Source organism: Stenella coeruleoalba, assembly GCF_951394435.1.
Source record: "Stenella coeruleoalba genome assembly, chromosome: 9".
NCBI classification, from domain to species: domain Eukaryota; kingdom Metazoa; phylum Chordata; class Mammalia; order Artiodactyla; family Delphinidae; genus Stenella; species Stenella coeruleoalba.
In genome coordinates, this window is record NC_137155.1 from 102,731,595 (window position 1) to 102,750,593 (window position 18,999).

Here is an 18,999-nt window from a genome sequence, read left to right on the forward strand (position 1 = left end):
TGTCTCAGTTGATAGCAAGCATATCAGAGAATGAATCTTTTTCATACTTACTTTCATATCAGAATATTAATCTGCTGAATGTAAAATGTACCTTAGAAATAGCGACTACTTGCAAGAGCAGATTGGCACAGGAAGGAAGCATGTGCCTCAGGAGATCGGGGGCCATCGAGTGACTGTTCGTCCTTCCTCCATTTCAGCTCCTTCTCTTCTGCCCCATCCTGCCATCTAGCCACCTACTTTCCCGCAGTCCACTCCTGAAGCATTTTTTTCATGCCACGACCTTTTAGTGTGATTTCACAGGACACTTGTGGTTTTCTCGTGTGTGTGTGTGTGTGTGTGTGTGTTTGTTTTTTTTTAAAATAAATTATTTCTTCATTTTTGGCTGCATTGGGTCTTCGTTGCTTTGCACGGGCTTTCTCTAGTTGCGGCAAGCGGGGGCTGCTCTTTGTTGCGGCGCGCGGGCTTCTCATTGCGGCAGCTTCTCTTGTTGTGGAGCACGGGCTTTAGGCGCACGGGCTTCAGTAGTTGTGGCACGTGGGCTCGGTAGTTGTGGCGCACGGGCTTAGCTGCTCCGTGGCATATGGGATCTTCCCAGATCAGGGATCAAACCCATGTCCCCTGCATTGGCAGGTGGATTCTTAACCACGGTGCCACCAGGGAAGCCCTCTTTTTTCTTTTGTTTTTGCAAGGGAGCGAGGATGGGGAGACTAGTTTACCTTTTTGCAAGTCAGCTTCTGTTTTTGTGTCTATCTGAATTCTGTTTTCAGTTCCATGTTCTTTGTTGACATATTAGTTTAATAGATCTCTCTTTCCACAAGGCTGTTCCTGATGTTTTTGTCATTAAAGTTTTAAGTCCTTTCCTTATCCATAAGTATGGCTATCCAGTTACGTATTTGTCCTCAAAGAGATGTTCGTTGTTTTTAAACTTTGTCCACTTGAAAAAGCAACTCTGAAGTGTTGATTAATAATATTTTTAAAGTGTTTTCAGTGTCAGGTAAGCATACATATGAATTTCAGGTAACTCACATTGTGAAGATTCTTGACCTAGGCTATTTTAAAACCTATTTAGTCATTCATTTTGCATTGGTGTTTCTGGTAAATGCTGCTATTTCAGGGTAGCCAATTAAATACCGAGTAATTTGGCTACTGAATAATTTCCTAGTGATCTTTGTTTAAATGAAAACTAAATATTATGTTTAAAAAAGACTATCATACTAAGTTTAAATTAGTCTCCTTAGTGATTACCTTATTAGGTAGACGCGATAAATGAGATTTCCATTTGTGTTTACTGTGTAGTTATAGCACCTCACAGGTAGGTCTGACTGCACTGTGTTTCCATGTAACGCGGATGCATGGTATCAGGTGGTGGTGATTGACACTTCTTGGATGTATTTTATATGGCATTTCATGCAAATCATGTTTGATGAGACTGCTGCATCAAATTACATTTCTCTCTGATTATAGCCCTTGCAGATGTGAGTCCAGACTTTGTTCCGTCTAGGAAAAAGAAGTCTTTCTTTTGAACCCTTGTTTTTACAACTTGCCTGCAATGCCTTGTAATCATTAGCACTTAAGATGGGTAAGAAATGCTGGGCATTTTCTCTTACCAGATCTCTGAGTAGTAGCAGGTGAATGTGGGAGGAGGTCCTTCCCCCTGTCAAACATTGTCAGGCTTGCAGCAAGAGAATGCGTTTTAAAATGCAGGTGACATAATACCCAACATCCTCCATTTGCTAGTGGGTTTCTGATTAATCATGATTACCATACATTATCATACCATCAGATTTAATCATATCAGTGCATTCCCATCTGCAGCAGTAACAGGAGCAGCTAAGCACTGTGGTAACAGCTATTAAATATGGTGGTTATAAAATTCAGTGCCCTGTTGACTTGCTGTCCTGTCAGCAAGTGTTGTGTGCGTTGGGTGGAGAGAGGGTGGTGGGCATCCACACCAATAACTCGAAGGCCAGGGAATACTCATTGAGATCATAAAGTCCAGCCATTAAGTCACAGTGTAAAAACTGCATTGTAAAAGTGTGATGCACTATTTTGTTTCATTTTTGGCTAAGTAAAACTGTTACATTGAATTGAATACCTTTCATAAATCCTCCCAGATACATAGTGCCATTCATTGTATAGTAGACTTGAACTTTGAGTATGACTTGCCCATCTGTGATTTAATAACTCAGCCAATGAAATGTTGACAATAACACAAAGTTTCAAAGTCTTAGAACTCCTTCCATGCCAAGAAAATCTCTGTCCTGTTTTTACTGATTTGTCCTGCAAAGCACACCAATTTTTAATGTTTATTTTTCCAGGAGTCCTTGAAGATCCATAGTTCTGTTTAAACTTTGAAAGTGGCCCTATTTTATTTGAAAGCACCTGAAAGCACTTCTTCCAAAAGATGTGAATTTTTTTAAACTTTAAAAATTTTGTCCTTTTGATGTACACTCTGATTTTTAACAAATACATATGGTTGTGTAATCACTACAATTAACATAGAGAACAGTTCCGTCTCCCCAGAAGACTTCCTTGTGCTGCCCCTTTGTAGGCAGCCCCTTTCCCCACCCCAGCCCCTGGCAACCAGTGATCTGCTTTCTGCTCCTCAAATTGTGGCGCATGAATGGAACCACATGGCATGCTTCATTTCGAGCCTGGCCTCGTGCTCCCAGCACAGTGTATTTGAGGCTAGACCATCCCTTTTGTCGCCCTTGCCAGTGGTTTGTCCTTTCTTATTGACCAGCATTATTCCATTGTGCACATATAGCCCAGTTTGTCTGCCCAGTCACCATTTGGACATTGGAATTTTTTCTGGTCATAGTTGTCAGTGAATAGTTGGGAGGTGGGGATTGTGGGTCATACGGTAGGTATATTGAGATGAGAATTTTGAGACAGACTGTGCTTTCAGTCGATAGAGCTGATACCGCTGCTTTGCTTTCTTAGTCCTTCATTGAATGAGGAAATACCATCTTCCTAGAGCATATACTATTGACGACCAGTGGGAAATGAAGAACATTATTGAGTGATTACAATATTCCAGATTTTGCTCAAAGCTTGTGTTCAACAACCTCATGAAGGTACCATTTTCTCCACTTTACAGATAGGGAAACTTTGAGTCTTGGAAAGATGAAATCGCTCAAGTTCACATAGCTGGGTGCAGGAGGTAGGATTTGAAGCAAGGCGACCTGAGTCTCTTAATCGTGCTGAACCTTCTCCCTTTCTCTCTGAATATTAAAATGCACCTCAGTAAACTGGGTAAAAATAATTGGATCTGGTAAGATGCATCATAACTGTAAGATTGTGGCTGTCAGGAGTGCTGAGGTGGAGAAGTTTACCACGGTAGGGCCTGACGTTGGGTGAGCTTGTTTCCGGAGGGGAGTGGCGGGGGGCGAGGTATAGGGATAAAAGGTTGTTTGATTTATGAAAAAGTGTAAACAGTCTTCAGTAGGTTCATCAGAAACAGTATTTTGTACTAAAGTAACAGTGTTATAACTTGCAGTGCCTGCTCTAGCTTCACCGCTTGAACCAGTAACCTTAAATACCCTAGCGTATTTAAGTTCATGTGGTGTCCTCCTCTCTCCCCCACCACCTCCAGTGTGAAACCTAGCGCTTGCTGCTGGGTATATGGTGCTTCAGAATGTTAAGAATGCGTCTGCAAATACACAAGTACCTTCTAGGAAAATGAATGTAGGTATTTAAACAAGGCATAACCTGAAAGAAAAAAATCTATGGAAAATACTGAAATAAGAGGATTAACGTTGTGACAACGGGCTGTAATTCTAATTACGTCGGGGGTCACTAGTGGTCTTGATTCTTTGCACTTAACCCATCATTTAATCAGAATTAACTGAGAGGCATTCTCAAGTGTCTGTTGGTTTCTTATATAGTTCTTCGCATTTTAAGTGAGATTAATAAACGAAAACATGTTGTAGCGGAGGCTGTAATCTCTTGAAAGATTCATGAAGTTTCAATGACATTGTTAAGGTGTTCAATTAGTCTCATTAAAATATACCAACTGACCCTTCAGGGAAGCTGATAAGTCACATAATAGCTGTTAGAGCCTCTTTATTCTTTGCATTATACGATTAACTTTGTGCTAAGCAATTTATGCAAAGTTTTCATCTTTCTTTTTCTGTAATTGAAGTTATCAGTTCTTCCTGAATAGGATTAACATAGATAACATCACATAATTAACAAGAGATGCAAAAAAGAAAGTACAATTTGTATAAGAATTATATGGGAGAATGATAATTTCTTACCTTGGACTTTTAAAGGGATAAAGCAAAAAAAAGCAAAACAGAGCAGTTATTTGAAAGGATTATGCTAGCTTTTTCTTTCAAAAGGCAGAATTACGGTAGTCCTAAAAGTTCTGTTAAGTGAGGTATTTACAGCTCACTAACAGTCTTAAAATAGTTCTTCATTTTCTAGAGCGAGTTGGTCATTTATTATCCTTTCTACTTGTGAAATGGCAGGTGCTATTCCATGAATGATCGCATCAAGAGAATTTAGGTAGTGAACGCCAGACTCAGGAACGGCCGTTTATTCAGCATTACCTGAGGACAGGCTGGCCGCAGCGGAAGCAGTGCGCGAGGGGAGAAAGAGCATTTATAGACCACAAGTCAGTGTAACTTTGGATAGTTGTTTAACTCTGTAAACCTGAGTTTCTTCATCCCTTAAAGGAAAGGTTACTGGTTCTGCCTGATTCTTGCACTGTATTTATGAAGGAAACTTGGTTTATCAGTCAGGATGTGAATGAGGCTGCAGGTAACGCAAAACTCAGTTAACAGGGAGTTAACAAACTGAGTGTCATATTCTTTGCATAAAAATAAAGTTCTTCTGGGTGGGTATAGCAGTTCTGTGTTGTTACCAGAGATCCGTTTTTTTCCCCTACCCAAGTTTCAGGCTGAAAGAGGAGGAGGGTCAGGCAGCCCCTAGTGAGCCTTCCCGGAGCCCCTGTCCAGCTGTGCCAGCTCGCCTTGTCCCAGGCTGGGGTCGGTGGTCTTCTAGCTGGGCACAGTGTTGTCCTTCCGTTACTAAGGAAGAAGTGAGAACTTATACTAGATAAGCAATGGGAAGTCTTTTCCATGTGGCTAAAACTTGTGGTCAGAACTTAAGTTGTGTAAATCGAGAAAAAGAAAGTGACATCTGTGTTTCAAACAGAACAGAAGACAATGAGGAAAAATGGTACTGTGAGCTTAATGATACCTCCTATCTGTTAAGTGTTTACTTCATAAAGCCAATACTGACAGCAGTCAGCAAGCGGCTTCTAGGACCTTAAAGCGGAAAATTTTTCAGTTTGTTTACATATTCCAGACTCTCAAGTTCTGTTATCCATTGAGGCAAATGGAGGCAACTAGGGGCCCGCTTATCTTCCCAGATGGTTTCTCCCTAGTGTCCGGCATGGTCTGACATCGCCAGAGAAGTAGCCGTTGTCACTGTGGTTTATTTCATGTATCAGCCATTGTCTTTCTTTCGGAATAATACCGTGTATTATCTGCCCTCTTCTTTCTAATCCTCTTACGTAGGCATTTGCCCTCTTGGAAACGGGCTTCTTCCTCGTTGGATACGCTGCGTTTATCATTAAAGCTGTCTCTTTGCCAGTGTCGGCCTCCCTCATTTGTACACCTCAGGGTGGCTTTCAGCTTCTTGGGGGCCTGCGGGTTAGCTGCCGTGATCTTAGCTGGCACCCGCTGCCTTCCACCTGGCTGTCCCAGGTTCCCACACCTTGCTAGTGTCACTTAGTTTCAAGGTTAAGCCCACAAAACCCCTCTTTTTCCATTCTTATTCTATTGAGCCAACTTCCAAAGCCAGAAATTTCCTTGTTTACTCAGCTTGAGTCAGCTATTTCTTTCTAAGCTGTAGATAGCATCTCTGGTCCTCCCTCCTTTATCAGTCTCTCAGGTTGATCAGATAAGAGCTGCTCATTTGTATTAGCCATTCAGGCCAGTGGAACGTCCATGGCTGTCTGACTTGACTGGATTTAGTATTTAACTGGTTTTCTTAACTCTAAAGCGCACACACACTCTCACGCACTTACATATACATATGTGATTGTAAGACACTGAGACAGATAAGGGGATGTGAAAGTAAGTCCCTGCCGTTTGCTGTTCGCGGCAAGCAGTAGATAGCACGGTGGGTCCGAGTTCCCTGCTCTGGCCATAGGTGACCTGTGCTTTCTAACCTTGTGCTTTGTGCAGGTGATTTAAGTGCTCAAAAGATTTCTGTGAGCACAATAGCTCCCTCGTAGGGCTGTTGGCAGGATTGAGGGAGATAGCAGAGGCGCTCTCTGCAGAATTGGCAGCAGCAGCAGCAGTGTGGGTTGAGCCTTAGGTGGGCAGCAGCAGGGCCCGGGAGGGGCATTTGGGGTGCCCAGGACTAGGTAAGGGCGCAGGGGATGCAGGACAGGAAGGAGGCGGAGCCCCCAGGGTAAGGTGTGGTTTCAGGTGAAAGTCCCCAGCCCTGGCCTGATCCCCAGAGGGTAGGGCTTTGGGGCGTAAGTTGTCCATCCTGGGGCAGAGGGCAGAGTGCGTGGCCATGTCAGGCAGTCCTTGGCGAAGGACGGCGTTTGCAGCACCTGGGGCATGTGGTGCTGGCCCGGTGAAGGAGACTCGGCGATGGCCCCAGAGCGTCCAGCGTGGGAGTGTCAGCCAGAGTGGACTGACTTCACAGCGCCACCGGGATGCCTATTTCTTGCTCAGATCACCCTCTGGGCATCTTCCTCTGGCCCTCAGGGGCCTCTCGCTCCACCCTCTGGCAGGTGGGGAAAGAGGGAAGATTATTCACGGGAGGTTGTCTTTCAGTGACCGGGCCTGGAACCAGCCCACATCACTTCTGCTCACACGCCATCTGCCAGGAACTTGGTCATGAGGCCGTATTGGCTTCATTCATGTTACAGGTGCATTGTTCTTCAGTTGGATCTACAGGCAAGGTGGGGACACTGGCCTGGGCTGTGTTCCTTAACAGCAGTGCTGGAAGTATACCCTACCCACTCTCCACTTCAGTTTCATTCTTCAGGGAACAGCCCTCTTCTCTACAATTAGGGACGTGGTCATACGGTGAGGATGAGAGTCTCCAGGTTCATGTCACCTTTCCTGTCTAATTGTATTACGTCATTACAGGACAAGTTGCAGCAAATTCCCTCCTACAGTCATTAGGTTGCAGAGTCCGGCTCTGTCGGTCTTGCCTGCTCCCTGGTGCTGCTGCCCTGTCTGTGCTCCGAGTCCGCTCGGCTCGTGGCCTTGGGGCTGGTCGCTGGTGCCCTGGGCAGCACAGTCCACCCTCCTCTGCTTGCTTCCTGGGGCTTTCAGCCGCTGCCTGACCGTGTGCTTCCTGGGCAGCCGGTTGCTGGGCGTGCTGTGGCATTCTCCATTAGATGTGGGGCCTGGCTCCCCTCACCTTGGAGTACGGCAGTTCATCCATGCCTTACGTGTTACGGGCGTCTTTGTGCCCAGCTGTGTGCCGAGCGTGGAAGTGCACTGGTGAATGAAGCAGTCGTGGTCTCGGCCCTCATGGCTCTGTGGGTGAAGGGTAGAGAGAGGCGGGGGTGGACTTGAGGGAGATTTAGGAGGTAAAATTACTAGGACTTGGTAATACCTGTTCTGTGAAGGCTTTCCGGTTTGAACTCAGAATGAGAGCACAGGAAGGAGACCTGTGCTGATCTGTCTTTCACCTTACAAGGAGACACGTTAATTGTCAGAAGCTGATATATTTATTAATTGTAACTATATTATAATTATATCAATATAATATACTATATATTATATAATAGAGGGTCATTTGGAAGTAGGAATAAAGTTCTAGTTAAATATTACTGATGGAGAAAGAATTCCGGGGCTTTGTTCAGTATTGCTGACACTTGAATGCCTGTGTATATGCAGTTAGCACATGGATGATTAGTAAAAGGGAAGAAGGTTTGGGGAAGAGATGAAAATCGTAATATTAAAATTCCAGAGGGGGCAAGATTTATGATCCCCATGTATCTTCAGTTTAATACCAAAAAATGTCTTTAGAAGTTAGGAATATTCAATATAATCTCCCAGGAAATCTGAAAGTGCTTAGAGACCCAAGAAGTAATGTACCTAGTTCTCAGGCAGCTTGAAATTATCAGTCTCTCTTTGAGTTTATTCTTGTAACTCAGTGACTCTTTTTTTTTAACTTTTAAAAAAAATTAATTTATTTTTGGCTATGTTGGGTCTTTGTTGCTGTGCACGGGCTTTCTCTAGTTGCAGCGAGCGGGAGCTACTCTTCGTTGCCGTGCACGGGCTTCTTGTTGCGGTGGCTTCTCTTGTTGCGGAGCATGCGTTCTAGGCGTGCAAGCTCAGTAGTTGTGGCTCGTGGGCTCCGTAGTTGTGGCTTGCAGGCTCTAGAGCGCAGGCCCAGTAGTTGTGGCGCATGGGCTTAGTTGCTCCGCAGCATGTGGGATATTCCTGGACCAGAGCTTGAACCCGTGTCCCCTGCATTGGCAGGCGAATTCCTAACCACTGTGCCACCAGGGAAGCCCCCTACTTCCTTTTAGAAAAGGATGAAGGGGCTAAGGGGCGAATACTTTACCTGATCTCAGCCTGTGGCAAAGTAAAAATCAAAATTTATCAGACTTTCTACTTACAGTGGAGGGAAGCCAGTCTACTTTTCCACTTATATTTTGCCTTATCTGTAATGAGAAAACCTATCTTTGGGCGGACTTGAAATTAACTGTCTAATGGAAGGAGGAAAAGAAGGTTATAAAGAGCCCTGTTGCAGCAGCCACGTGACCAGTGCCGGTCAGAGCTTCATCAGCAGAGGGCGAGGCTTGTGGCACTAAAGTGCACTCATGGAATTTACAAATAACTACAGATTTCAGAAGAAACCGAGTACTTTCCCAGCATGATGCGAGCCTGCTAAGAAAAGTGGTAATAAATATCGGGGCTTCACATGTTAAATAATGAAGAAAGCTGTGTTTATTAGTCAAGACAGAAAAGTCAGGAAGCTTTTCCAGGCTTCTTCCAATTGTGAGCAGAATCAGGGAAGTAAGACAAAGAGAGTCTGTCACTCCCTGGCTTCCATGAAGCTGAGTGAAGGAGCAGTTCTGGAGTCATTCTTATGGGGCTGAGTTCTGCCTTCTAGGTACTGGCAGTGCCGATGTCAACACTGTGCAAAACCCCATGTGTCCTGCAGTGACCCACACCGGACGGAAGTGGAAGTGGGCCGAGCTGGGGTGCAGGAGCAGTGCTGGACTGGGGCCTGTGATCACAGTGGTTCTGAACAACAAAGGTTAAGTTTTGCTTTACCCCTTATGGGAATCGGCGAAACGTTCGTAAGTTAGTAAAAGTTCCCACAATGAGTGATGCTGCTTGCTAGCTATTCATACAACACAGTACTGAAGGGCTAAGTGGAAATAGCCCCAAAGGACTTTCCCTCTTTCTCAGAAAATGCGTTTTACTCTTCCCGTCTTCCTTTCTCCCCGTGTCTGTCCTTTTTTGTCAACTTGTTAGCATAGTGGTGACTGATACAGCTAATGAGTTTATGAGTCCTGAAGTATGCTGACTGTAGTTCAGATTGAAAGCTTGTCAACAAATTAGTAGTGTATTTCAATTGCTGTTATAATTCAGCATACTGTTCCTATCTTTTAAGTGAAAAATCTGACCAAATGCAGTAATAGAATGAGAATTAAAATTTTTAACAAATAGACTGCTGCTAAAAATTAGCAACAAACACATGATTCATGCCAGAAAATTCTCTGTAGTTGTAGCTGAATGAAAGTGGAGGGGACAGAAAGGAAGCGAGAACGCAGAGAGCACTGTTGGCCCCGGGGGTGGGGGGCGGGGGGAGAGGGGAGGGGGGCTCCTGACGGGGGGGGGGTGGGTAGGAAGCATCTTACCTGGTAGGAGGGTGAGAGAGGGCAGGTCAGGAGGCTGAGGGACTAGAAGATGCTCAGAGAAGGGAGAATGTCCTGGGCAGTGGGAGGGCTGACCAGGAGGAGGGGAAACTGTGAGGGACCTTGCTGGGCCCATTAAGAGTAAATAGAAACTCGGCTTCCCTGGTGGCGCAGTGGTTAAGAATCTGCCTGCCAACACAGGGGACACGGGTTCGAGCCCTGGTCTGGGAAGATCCCACATGCCGCGGAGCAGCTAAGCCTGTGTGCCACAACTACTGAGCCTGCGCTCTAGGGCCCGTGCGCCACAACTGCTGAAGCCTGCGAGCCTAGAGCCTCTGCTCTGCAACAGGAGAAGCCACTGCAAGGAGAAGCCCGCGCAGCGCAACGAAGAGCGTAGCCCCCAGAGAAAGCCAGCGCGCAGCAACGAAGACCCAACACATCCAAAAATAAATACATAAATAAATAAATATTTTTTAAAAAAGAGTAAATAGAAACTTAGAGTGAGTCTGATTCAGCATACGGAGAGTATCACCCAGCAGTACTCAGCATCCCGTAGAGAAGCGGGGCGCTGGGGCCCACGTGCATGCAGGGTCTCCTGAAACAGTGTGGCTGCAGGACGGACGGGTCGGTGAGAGAGTGAAGGAGGGACAGGAGAAAATGAAGTTTGTATAATGCGGGCTTACGAGAGGGCTCACGTTTTGGCTGAAACAGAAGTATAGAGTGAACATTTCCTGAAGAAATCAGTAGTATATGGAAGTTTGTGTGGGATGTGATGGTTTCCAGAATTCACGTTCTAGACGATCATGTTCATATCTAAGTCAGGGGAAAGTATGGTTTTTAAAATCCCCAAATTTAGTCTTTTTTTTTTTGCGGTATGCGGGCCTCTCACTGTTGCGGCCTCTCCCGTTGCGGAGCACAGGCTCCGGATGCGCAGGCTCAGCGGCCATGGCTCACGGGCCCAGCCGCTCCGCGGCATGTGGGATCTTCCCGGACTGGGGCACGAACCCGCGTCCTCTGCATCGGCAGGCGGACTCTCAACCACTGCACCACCAGGGAAGCCCAACCAGATTTAGTCATTTTGACAAGGTTTATACCATATGGGATGAAATTTCCCCTACCTCATTTTAACTTGTTTTTCTTGGGTATTGAAATCTGTGATTAAAAAACAAAGAATGGTGTCACCTTGGACACATTATTTAATGGCCTAAGTTTCGATTTCCTTGGCTGTGAAGTAAGACACCGCCCCCCACCCCACCCCCACCCCCGATGTCACTGTGCTGTGCGTTCATGAGCTCAGGTGGTCAGGGGCTCTGCACAGGGCCTGGCGGGCAGTGCGTGAGCCACAGGTGGGGGAAGCTGCTGCCGTCACGCCTGGGTCCTCATTATTTCTTACTGTGAAGCAGATGCTCACGCTGGCTTCACAAGGTTACTTGTGTGAATTACGTGCCAGTTGCTGCCGTCGTTATCCGCTGTGCGGTGGAAGTGTGTCAGGAGCATGGGCTTGCACACACACAGGCTGAGAATCCTTGTGAGTAGAAAGGATCATCTCCCGCTCTGGTTGACGGTGCCCAGACCTGAGCCTTGGTTCAGGCTTCGGCCTGGGTTCTTACGCGGGTCCCGAGTCTCTCACCAAGCTCCCCCAGGGCTGTCAGACCAGCCAGAGAAGCAAGAGAATTGACACTGAATCCAGGTGACTACACCAAGTAAGCACCCACTGAGTCCCAGCCCCTGCATTTCACCAAGCCATCATCCCCCAGGTCTCCCTGTCCTGCCTGGCGCCGTCCTGATGCCACCCCGTGCCCAGCTCAGCAGACGGACCTGCAGGTTGCTGGTTGCTCCAGCGGTGGCCCAGGTTCACAACTCGGTCTTTCAGCTTGCCGCCTGATTCTCAGAACACGGACGGGCCTGAAGTCCTTTCCTGGTGCAGCAGTCCCCCTGCTGTGGGGCAGTTCCATACCCAAGGGGCTTTTCTGAGGCTTCGTGGTGCCGTTCGCTCCCTGGCTGGGATCTACCCCACCAAACCCGTATCCAGGCAAACCCTGCCCTAGTGACCTGATGCAGGCTAACATACACCTGCTTGTAAGTGATCGCAGCTCAGGTATTTGAAGAGAGCTATCGTTTCTTAATACACTTTAAAGGCTGAAAATGTTTTCTGTCTTCAAGTAGGTGTTAATATTTTACTATTTGTAAGCTAAAGCCTCATGAAAAATACATATATTTCATTTTTAAAAGATTTTAAATTTCAGTGATTTCTTTTACCTTCTACATCCCATAGCTTGTTTTAGGCTGTGGTGATATTAATGAATCTTATCTGTCCCTTCTGTATTTATCTATTTGAAACTCCTTCTTGGTGTTCCCCCCTCCAGAAGAGGGACAGTCAGGTATACATCAAATTAGTTTAAGGAAACAAGCCGTATAGCTGAAACCGGGTTTACTTAGGTGAACATTGCTAATTTATGTAGTCAGATTGCATGGATTGGAGGCAGCGTGACCAGTCAAAGCTTGCCACAACCCAGAGGGCAGACAATTTTCAATTTTATTTTCTGGACCACTCCACGAAAAATGGTTTAAACATTAAAAAAAAAAAAAGACTGGGGACTTCTCCGGCAGTCCAGTGGTTGAGAATCCATGCTTCCACTGCAGGGGGCACGGGTTCGATCCCTGGTCAGGGAACTAAGATCCCACGTGGCACAGCCAACAACAACAAAAAAAATGACTGAACCTTGATTGCTAATTTGTTATCATCCAGAAAGTTTTGAAATATGTGTATACATGAGGGAAAAGGCCTGTAAAACTATACACAGGATACTAATGCTATATTTTATAAAGAAATACTTCATTCATAAATGTTCTTTTTAAGTTACCTGGCAAAATATCCATGCAAATGCACACCACGTGTTTCATCGGCTTCACATAAAAATAAGAGTAGTTTCAAAACGAGGAAAGAACGCGGCAGTGAAAGACAGAAGGCAAGTCCATCGAAACTCCTAGTGCAGATGTGATCAGTACCAATGTCGGATAGCCGATGCTGTTAGAAATGTGTTTTTCGAGCGTATTATTACCATAGTAAAAAGTAGTAAATATTGAAGAATATCCATATCAAAGCATCATATTAGTAAAGTCTCAAATAAACATCGCGATAAAATGTATGCATTTGTTAGGGGTCAAAAGCTTTTGGTTTAGTGTGAGTGTGTACAGTATGTATTCTCAGTTATAAATCCAACATTTCTCTGATGTTGTTTGCTTCAGTTGTATCTTAATTGATGCCTTTATCTAGAGTGAGAAGTGATGTTCCCTAATGTCAGATGTCAAACACTGGTGGGGTGAGAATACCCTTGATTTCACCTAAACTGGTAGACACAGACTACAAGAATTTAAGCTTTGCAACTTTCTGATCCATATGTTTCAGTACCATGTGTTTTTATGAAGATGTAACATTTGTGTGTAAATCTAATTTCGTTAATGTTATATAGCCAGTGGTCATATGGGTTTGTGGTGTTTATTGTGTTCATTTTGCATTATTCTTACAACACTGTGGATAGAGCAGACCTTTAAAGAGAGAAGGAAGGCAAATGTAATTTGCAGAAGCATTTTCAGTGTTATAATATGATGTCACATTTAGAAAGAACAGCTAATTCGTAATAAAATGACAGAAAAGTCATTAGAATTTTAAGTTTATGAGAAAGAAGTGTGGTTTTTGAAAGTTGAGAAATACTTCAAAGAATGGGGTGTTATTAAATGAATATTATTTTGATGATACAGTATGTATAATCAATGAATTTCTGGATAAAGAAGTGAAAAAAAGTTGTGAGGCTCTCTTAAGTAAATGTGGTGTTTTAAAAGAATCTCCATAAATGCTTGAAAGGCCAACTGAAAAATGAAGTAATTTTTCAAAATTGAGGTATAGTTGATTTACAATATTAGTTTCAGGTGTACAACGTAGTGATTCAAAATTTTTATAGATTATACTCCATTTAAAGTTACTGTAAAATATTGGCTAAAAAGTGAAGTAATTTGTCTTTGTAGAGTTCTACTGGTAACCTGCAGTTATGGAAAAACGGCAATCTGTTTTAAGAGTTCAGAATTTTTAGCCAATGGAATCTGACTGTATTATTTCTTTTGTAGCAATGTGGTTTCTTAAACATTTCACATTTTCCTGTTTCGTCAGCGATTGCTGATTTTTGTTATGGTACACATTCAGTTTCTTTTTCTTCTGTTGAAATAAAGCAACTTCATAGCTGTGGCTTATGGTTGTGTGAAAAAGGTAGCAAAGAATAGCATGTTTGAGAAGAGTGTCAGGAACACTGAAAGTAGACATTTAGTCTCTTGGATTAGTGGACAGGAAGCTCAGTAATTGCATGGATTTCAGTAAGCTTAAAACTAATATTCTTCTGGTTTTGTAGTGCTGTTAAAACATTGAATTAATTTTTAGATGCTGCATTTTGACATTTGACTGTTTCACTATGGCAGAATCACCTATTTTGTAACATGAGGTTATATATATATATGTGTGTGTGTGTGTATATACAGGGGTGGCGGCTTCAGGAGATAAGTTCCTTGACGTTTGCAGAGGAAAACTTAAAACATGTACACCTTTCTGAAAACTACCGTTCATTTTCCTGCCTTCCACCCTGTTTTCCTGCTGTGCTTCAGGGCCCTCCAGAGTTCCCACAGCACACACCTGGACCTGTTCCCAACAGCTTCAGCCAGCCCCCGCGGCTTCCTCTTCAGGACCAGTGGAGGGCCCCGCCGCCTCCCCAGGAGCGAGACCCTTTCTTCTTAGGAGGTAAAGGATGGCGCAGAGTAACAGAGCAAAGCCGCGTGGGGCGACGTGCCTGAACATGCTTATGTTTTAAACGGTATTTAGCTCCCAATAGGAGATTTTGTTAATAAGAGTGTCAGATTTTTGTCCCATAGCCCTTCTGCCTGTCATTTCAGATGCTAAAATTGGACATTATTGGTATCTGAAATGTGAAAATTTCATACAAAGGAGGAAATCATCTATAGAAAATGACTAATGAAGCAGTCTAGAAATAAGAGGCAAAATGTAGAATTCTTTTCAGACATTCACACCCAACCTCTTGTAATTTTCGTCCATAGTAAGGCAGTACATAAAACTGATTTCTGTGAAGTGTGTGTTCTGTGTGACCAGAGGGCAGTAACGTTGCAACGCCCTTCCGTTTCAGGTGAACCAAGGTTCCCGAGCCATCTCTTTCTGGAACAGCGAAGTCCCCCTCCCCCGCCACCTCCTCCCACGCTTCTTAGCAGTGGTCACCCTGTGCCCACTCCCAGCCCCTTACCATTCACCCAGCCTGGACCAGCGTTTAATCAGCAAGGACAGCAGCCTGTGTTCCCCAGAGAGAGGCCCGTGAGGCCAGCCCTCCAGCCGCCAGGGCCGGTGGGGATTCTGCACTTCAGCCAGCCGGGGTCCGCAGCAGCACGGCCGTTCATCCCTCCTCGACAGCCCTTCCTGCCTGGCCCTGGACAGCCCTTCCTGCCCGCCCACACACAGCCTAACCTTCAGGTAGGCGTCAGGGGCTGGTTTTGTGTTTCAGAATTCAAGTTAAAACCTTTCACATTTTTATTCTAGTCTGCCAAGATGTGGAGATTATTTAAAGAACGAGGGTATTCAACTTAAATGTGCTCTTTATTAAAGACAACTTCCTTAACAATATTGCTTATCTCCTTAATCGTAGGAGAAATGGAGAAAGTGATTGTCATTTTTTGGGAAATGAAAAAACTCAGTAGTAAGATTTTGTAAAGGATATACTATACATTGCTAATGAAATTAGGGCATGTTTTGATAATACCTTTGCTTATCATTGCAAGATTCTTAAAAGGTTAACAGGAAATAAGGTTCTTTGTCAAATTATGTTTCTGCAATATGTAGTGGGGGAAAAAAAGGGTTGCTGCTCCCTCATTATTTGAGAGATTTGAGTGCCCTCTGCTGGTGTTTTATGTTTCATCAGCTGCCTTGAGTCTGATACCTCTCTTACCCAGTATGTTTTTTCTTGTGTCTTAAGTTTCCTGTTAAGGTATGTAATGATGATGGGCTTGAACCGATTATTTAGAAACACATGGAATATGTACCTAAAGTAAGAACAGGAAAATGGTTATTATATAAGGTGTTACAGTAGGACAAAATGTTTTTTTCTTTTTATTAAAAAAGTATAATTTGGGAATTTCCTGGAGGTCCAGTAATTGGGACTCTGTGATTTCACTGCCGAGGGTGCGGGTTCAACCCCTGGTCGGGGAACTAAGATCCCACAAGCTGCTCTGCACAACCAAAATATATATAAATGTGTGTGTGTGTGTGTGTGTGTGTGTGTGTATAAATATATATACATAATACAATATAATGTAATATATATAATCACTGCATTGCAGAAATAAGTATAGATAGGAATTTGAAAAGGAAATGAAGTCATCCCACCATCTAGAGACAGTTACCACTAACATTTGGGTGCACATGTCTTTCAGTCTCTTCAGTGCTTGCATCCTCATCATGATGCTTTCTTTTCCCAGTTAACCTGTTATTACCACCTTCTCATGGTGATGAGTTCTCTTGCACCACGGCATTTGAAAACACTGCACAAGCTGACATTTTACGGCTGTCACTATTTCTGGCCATGTTTATTGGTTTCAGTCCTTGGGTATTGGAAACAGTGCTGCAGGAAACATCCTTGAGGTTGTGTTTGCTCGCATCCTTAGTTATTTCCTTAGGATAAATTCCTGGAATTTCAAGATCTAAAGGATTTAGGGCAAATATAAAATGCAGGGTAGTAGCTTTTGGCTTATCACTGCATTTAAGATAGCATCAGCTTCATCAACAAATCTAAAATGAAATTTTAGTGCCACTTGAAGCTTCTTTCTGGTGTTGGGGTTTTTAAGGAAATGGCTGAGTTGGAACACGAGCAGTACGTACATGATAAACTGTTGCTTCTCTCTTGTTGGCTTGGAAGGGGCCCCTGCACCCTCCTCTGCCCCCTCCCCCGCAGCCCCAGCAGCAGCCCCCGCTCCCGCCCCCGCTCCAGCCACCTTCGCAGCACCAGCCGCCGCCTCCGCCGCCGCCGCCGCACCCGCACCCGCACCAGCACCACCACCTCTCTGTTCCTCCCCCGCCCCTGATGCCCGCGGCTCAGCCCCAGTTCAGGCCTCACATGCAGACGGGGCCGCCTCAGCCAAGCAGCAGTCGGACGCAGTGCCCCCAGCGCCAGGGGCTAAGGCATGTAAGTGTCCAGTTCCTCAGCTGTCTTCCGGGGGCACCTTTTATGTCGTGGGGCCTTGTGTGTCTAGATCCTCCTGTAGTGCGAGATGGCCTTAGTAATTGATGCATAACTTCAGAAAGTAGTTTTGGGTGATAATCATTCTGCCTTTGCCAGTGGCTGTCTGTCTCCGTGGGCACTGAATGCACAAGTAAATGAATTCAGGAGGAGTTTCTTGAACATCCTTTGTTGTTGGGCAGTACTGTGGTTCCTGGGAATACAGCAGTGAATGAGAGAGACACATTTCCTGCCTTCATGGAGCTTATAGTTAATCGTGGGGGATGGACTGCATTGATCTGTGAGGTTACCTCTCGAGTACCATCGGCAGATGTGCGGCTTGTCGTGCATTGAAAGAGACTGGGAGATGTGTGTCGCTTTAAAAGTCAAAGACTAGTCACGGTTACTGTCTTACCCTCCATTAAATAACTAACCGCGTAAAGAGGCTCAGGGTTAGAGTTCCAGGCTGTAAGGTGAGATAGTTGGGTTTTCCCTTTAATACTGGTCCTTTTGACCTTGAGCTTCAAGCATGTCACTTAGCTGCTTTTAATCTCAGTTTTTTCATACCCGCCTCTTTGTTTCTTAAAGTAACATTGAGACTAAAATGATGTAAGAAGTGAGAAAGGATTTCTAGATCTGGAAAGAGGGTGCTTTGTAACCTGGGCTTCCTTTTGTAAGAACAGGGGCAGACGACACCCCCAGTCTTGAGCTGAGCAGCCGTGGAATGCAGTCCTCCCTCAGCCATCTCACAGATCTCCACACTCCTCTAGGCGCTGGGTCTCTGTTAAGGATCCTCAGGGTGAACATGACCTGACTGTCTCCTCCCCGATGAGAGCGATGGGCATCTTCCTCCTTTTTCTTAGGGCACTAACTTAATGCTTCGTTCTTTGTTTGTTCTACCTTCAATTTAGGGGACCCATTGACAGTGGTGGTGCCATTAACCCAGCTGACTCCTTGTGCGGGAGTCCTTGTTGCACTGCTGATTCTGTTAAAAATGTTTGTCCCCACCCTGTAAGTCACCTGGTGTAATATCCATAAAGAGGAGCCTGTCTGTAGGCAGGTATGGTACCTTTCCCAGCCCCAGTCCTCATCAGTAAGGGTATGTTACTATGTAGAGCAGAAAGCATTCATGCAGGGAAAAAATGTTTACCAACAGGAAGGTGTCTGCCCCCCAAAGGAGAAGTCACGTATTCAGTTAGAATGATTTTTAAAAATATTTTAATCTAATGTGCCTTTTTCTGTTTCTTCTCCCAAGTTTCCAGTTGTAATTAGAATTTCTTTCTTCTTGTGATGATAGAACACAACTTCTCAGAATGTAACCAAACGACCAATGCAGCAAATGCAGCCAACTGCTCCAAGAAACAGTAATTTGCGTGAATTACCAATAGCACCATCACATGTTATAGAAGTGAGTAACAGTCGCTGCTCCTCCGCACCAGCCGGGGCTCAAGTAAAGCCTATTATCAGCACGTCACCGCCCACGAGGCCCGGGGTGGGGCCCAGGACTGCGCAGGGGAAGGCTGATGTGAAAGTCAAGCCAGTCAGCCCTGTGGGCCGGCCTAAAGAGGAAGCAAAAACAGAACCAGAGGTAGGACTTTTCTTTTTCTAATTAAAAAATAATGTTTGGTTTCAAACAGGGAGACCTTATAATCAAGGTCTGTACCTCTTATCTCAGTTCACTCTCACCCAGTGAGTTCTTCACAAAATCATCCCACCTTCTTTTAACCTAACAGCCATATTCATATAAGATACACTTTCATTCTCACTGGTACTAGATCAGATTGTATTCATGTATTTATACAGTTATAGTTGTGTGTTACAGAATCTGTGTATATCAGGGATCTTAACCAACTGTTTCTCTGAAGGGCCCAGATAACAAATATT

General features: G+C 44.7%; 1 protein-coding gene across 5 annotated transcripts in view; it reads left to right on the forward strand.

The window, feature by feature from the left end:
• The window catches only part of RBM33 (RNA binding motif protein 33), a 112,943-nt gene that overhangs the window by 62,295 nt on the left and 31,649 nt on the right, over nt 1-18,999 (forward strand). For all 5 annotated transcript variants that reach the window (XM_079931416.1, XM_079931417.1, XM_079931418.1 and 2 more), the window contains 4 exons: nt 14,507-14,639; nt 15,040-15,377; nt 16,816-17,082; nt 18,413-18,703. In XM_079931416.1, coding sequence (XP_079787542.1) covers nt 14,507-14,639; nt 15,040-15,377; nt 16,816-17,082; nt 18,413-18,703 — 1,029 coding nt within the window. The remainder of the gene's footprint in view (nt 1-14,506; nt 14,640-15,039; nt 15,378-16,815; nt 17,083-18,412; nt 18,704-18,999) is intronic.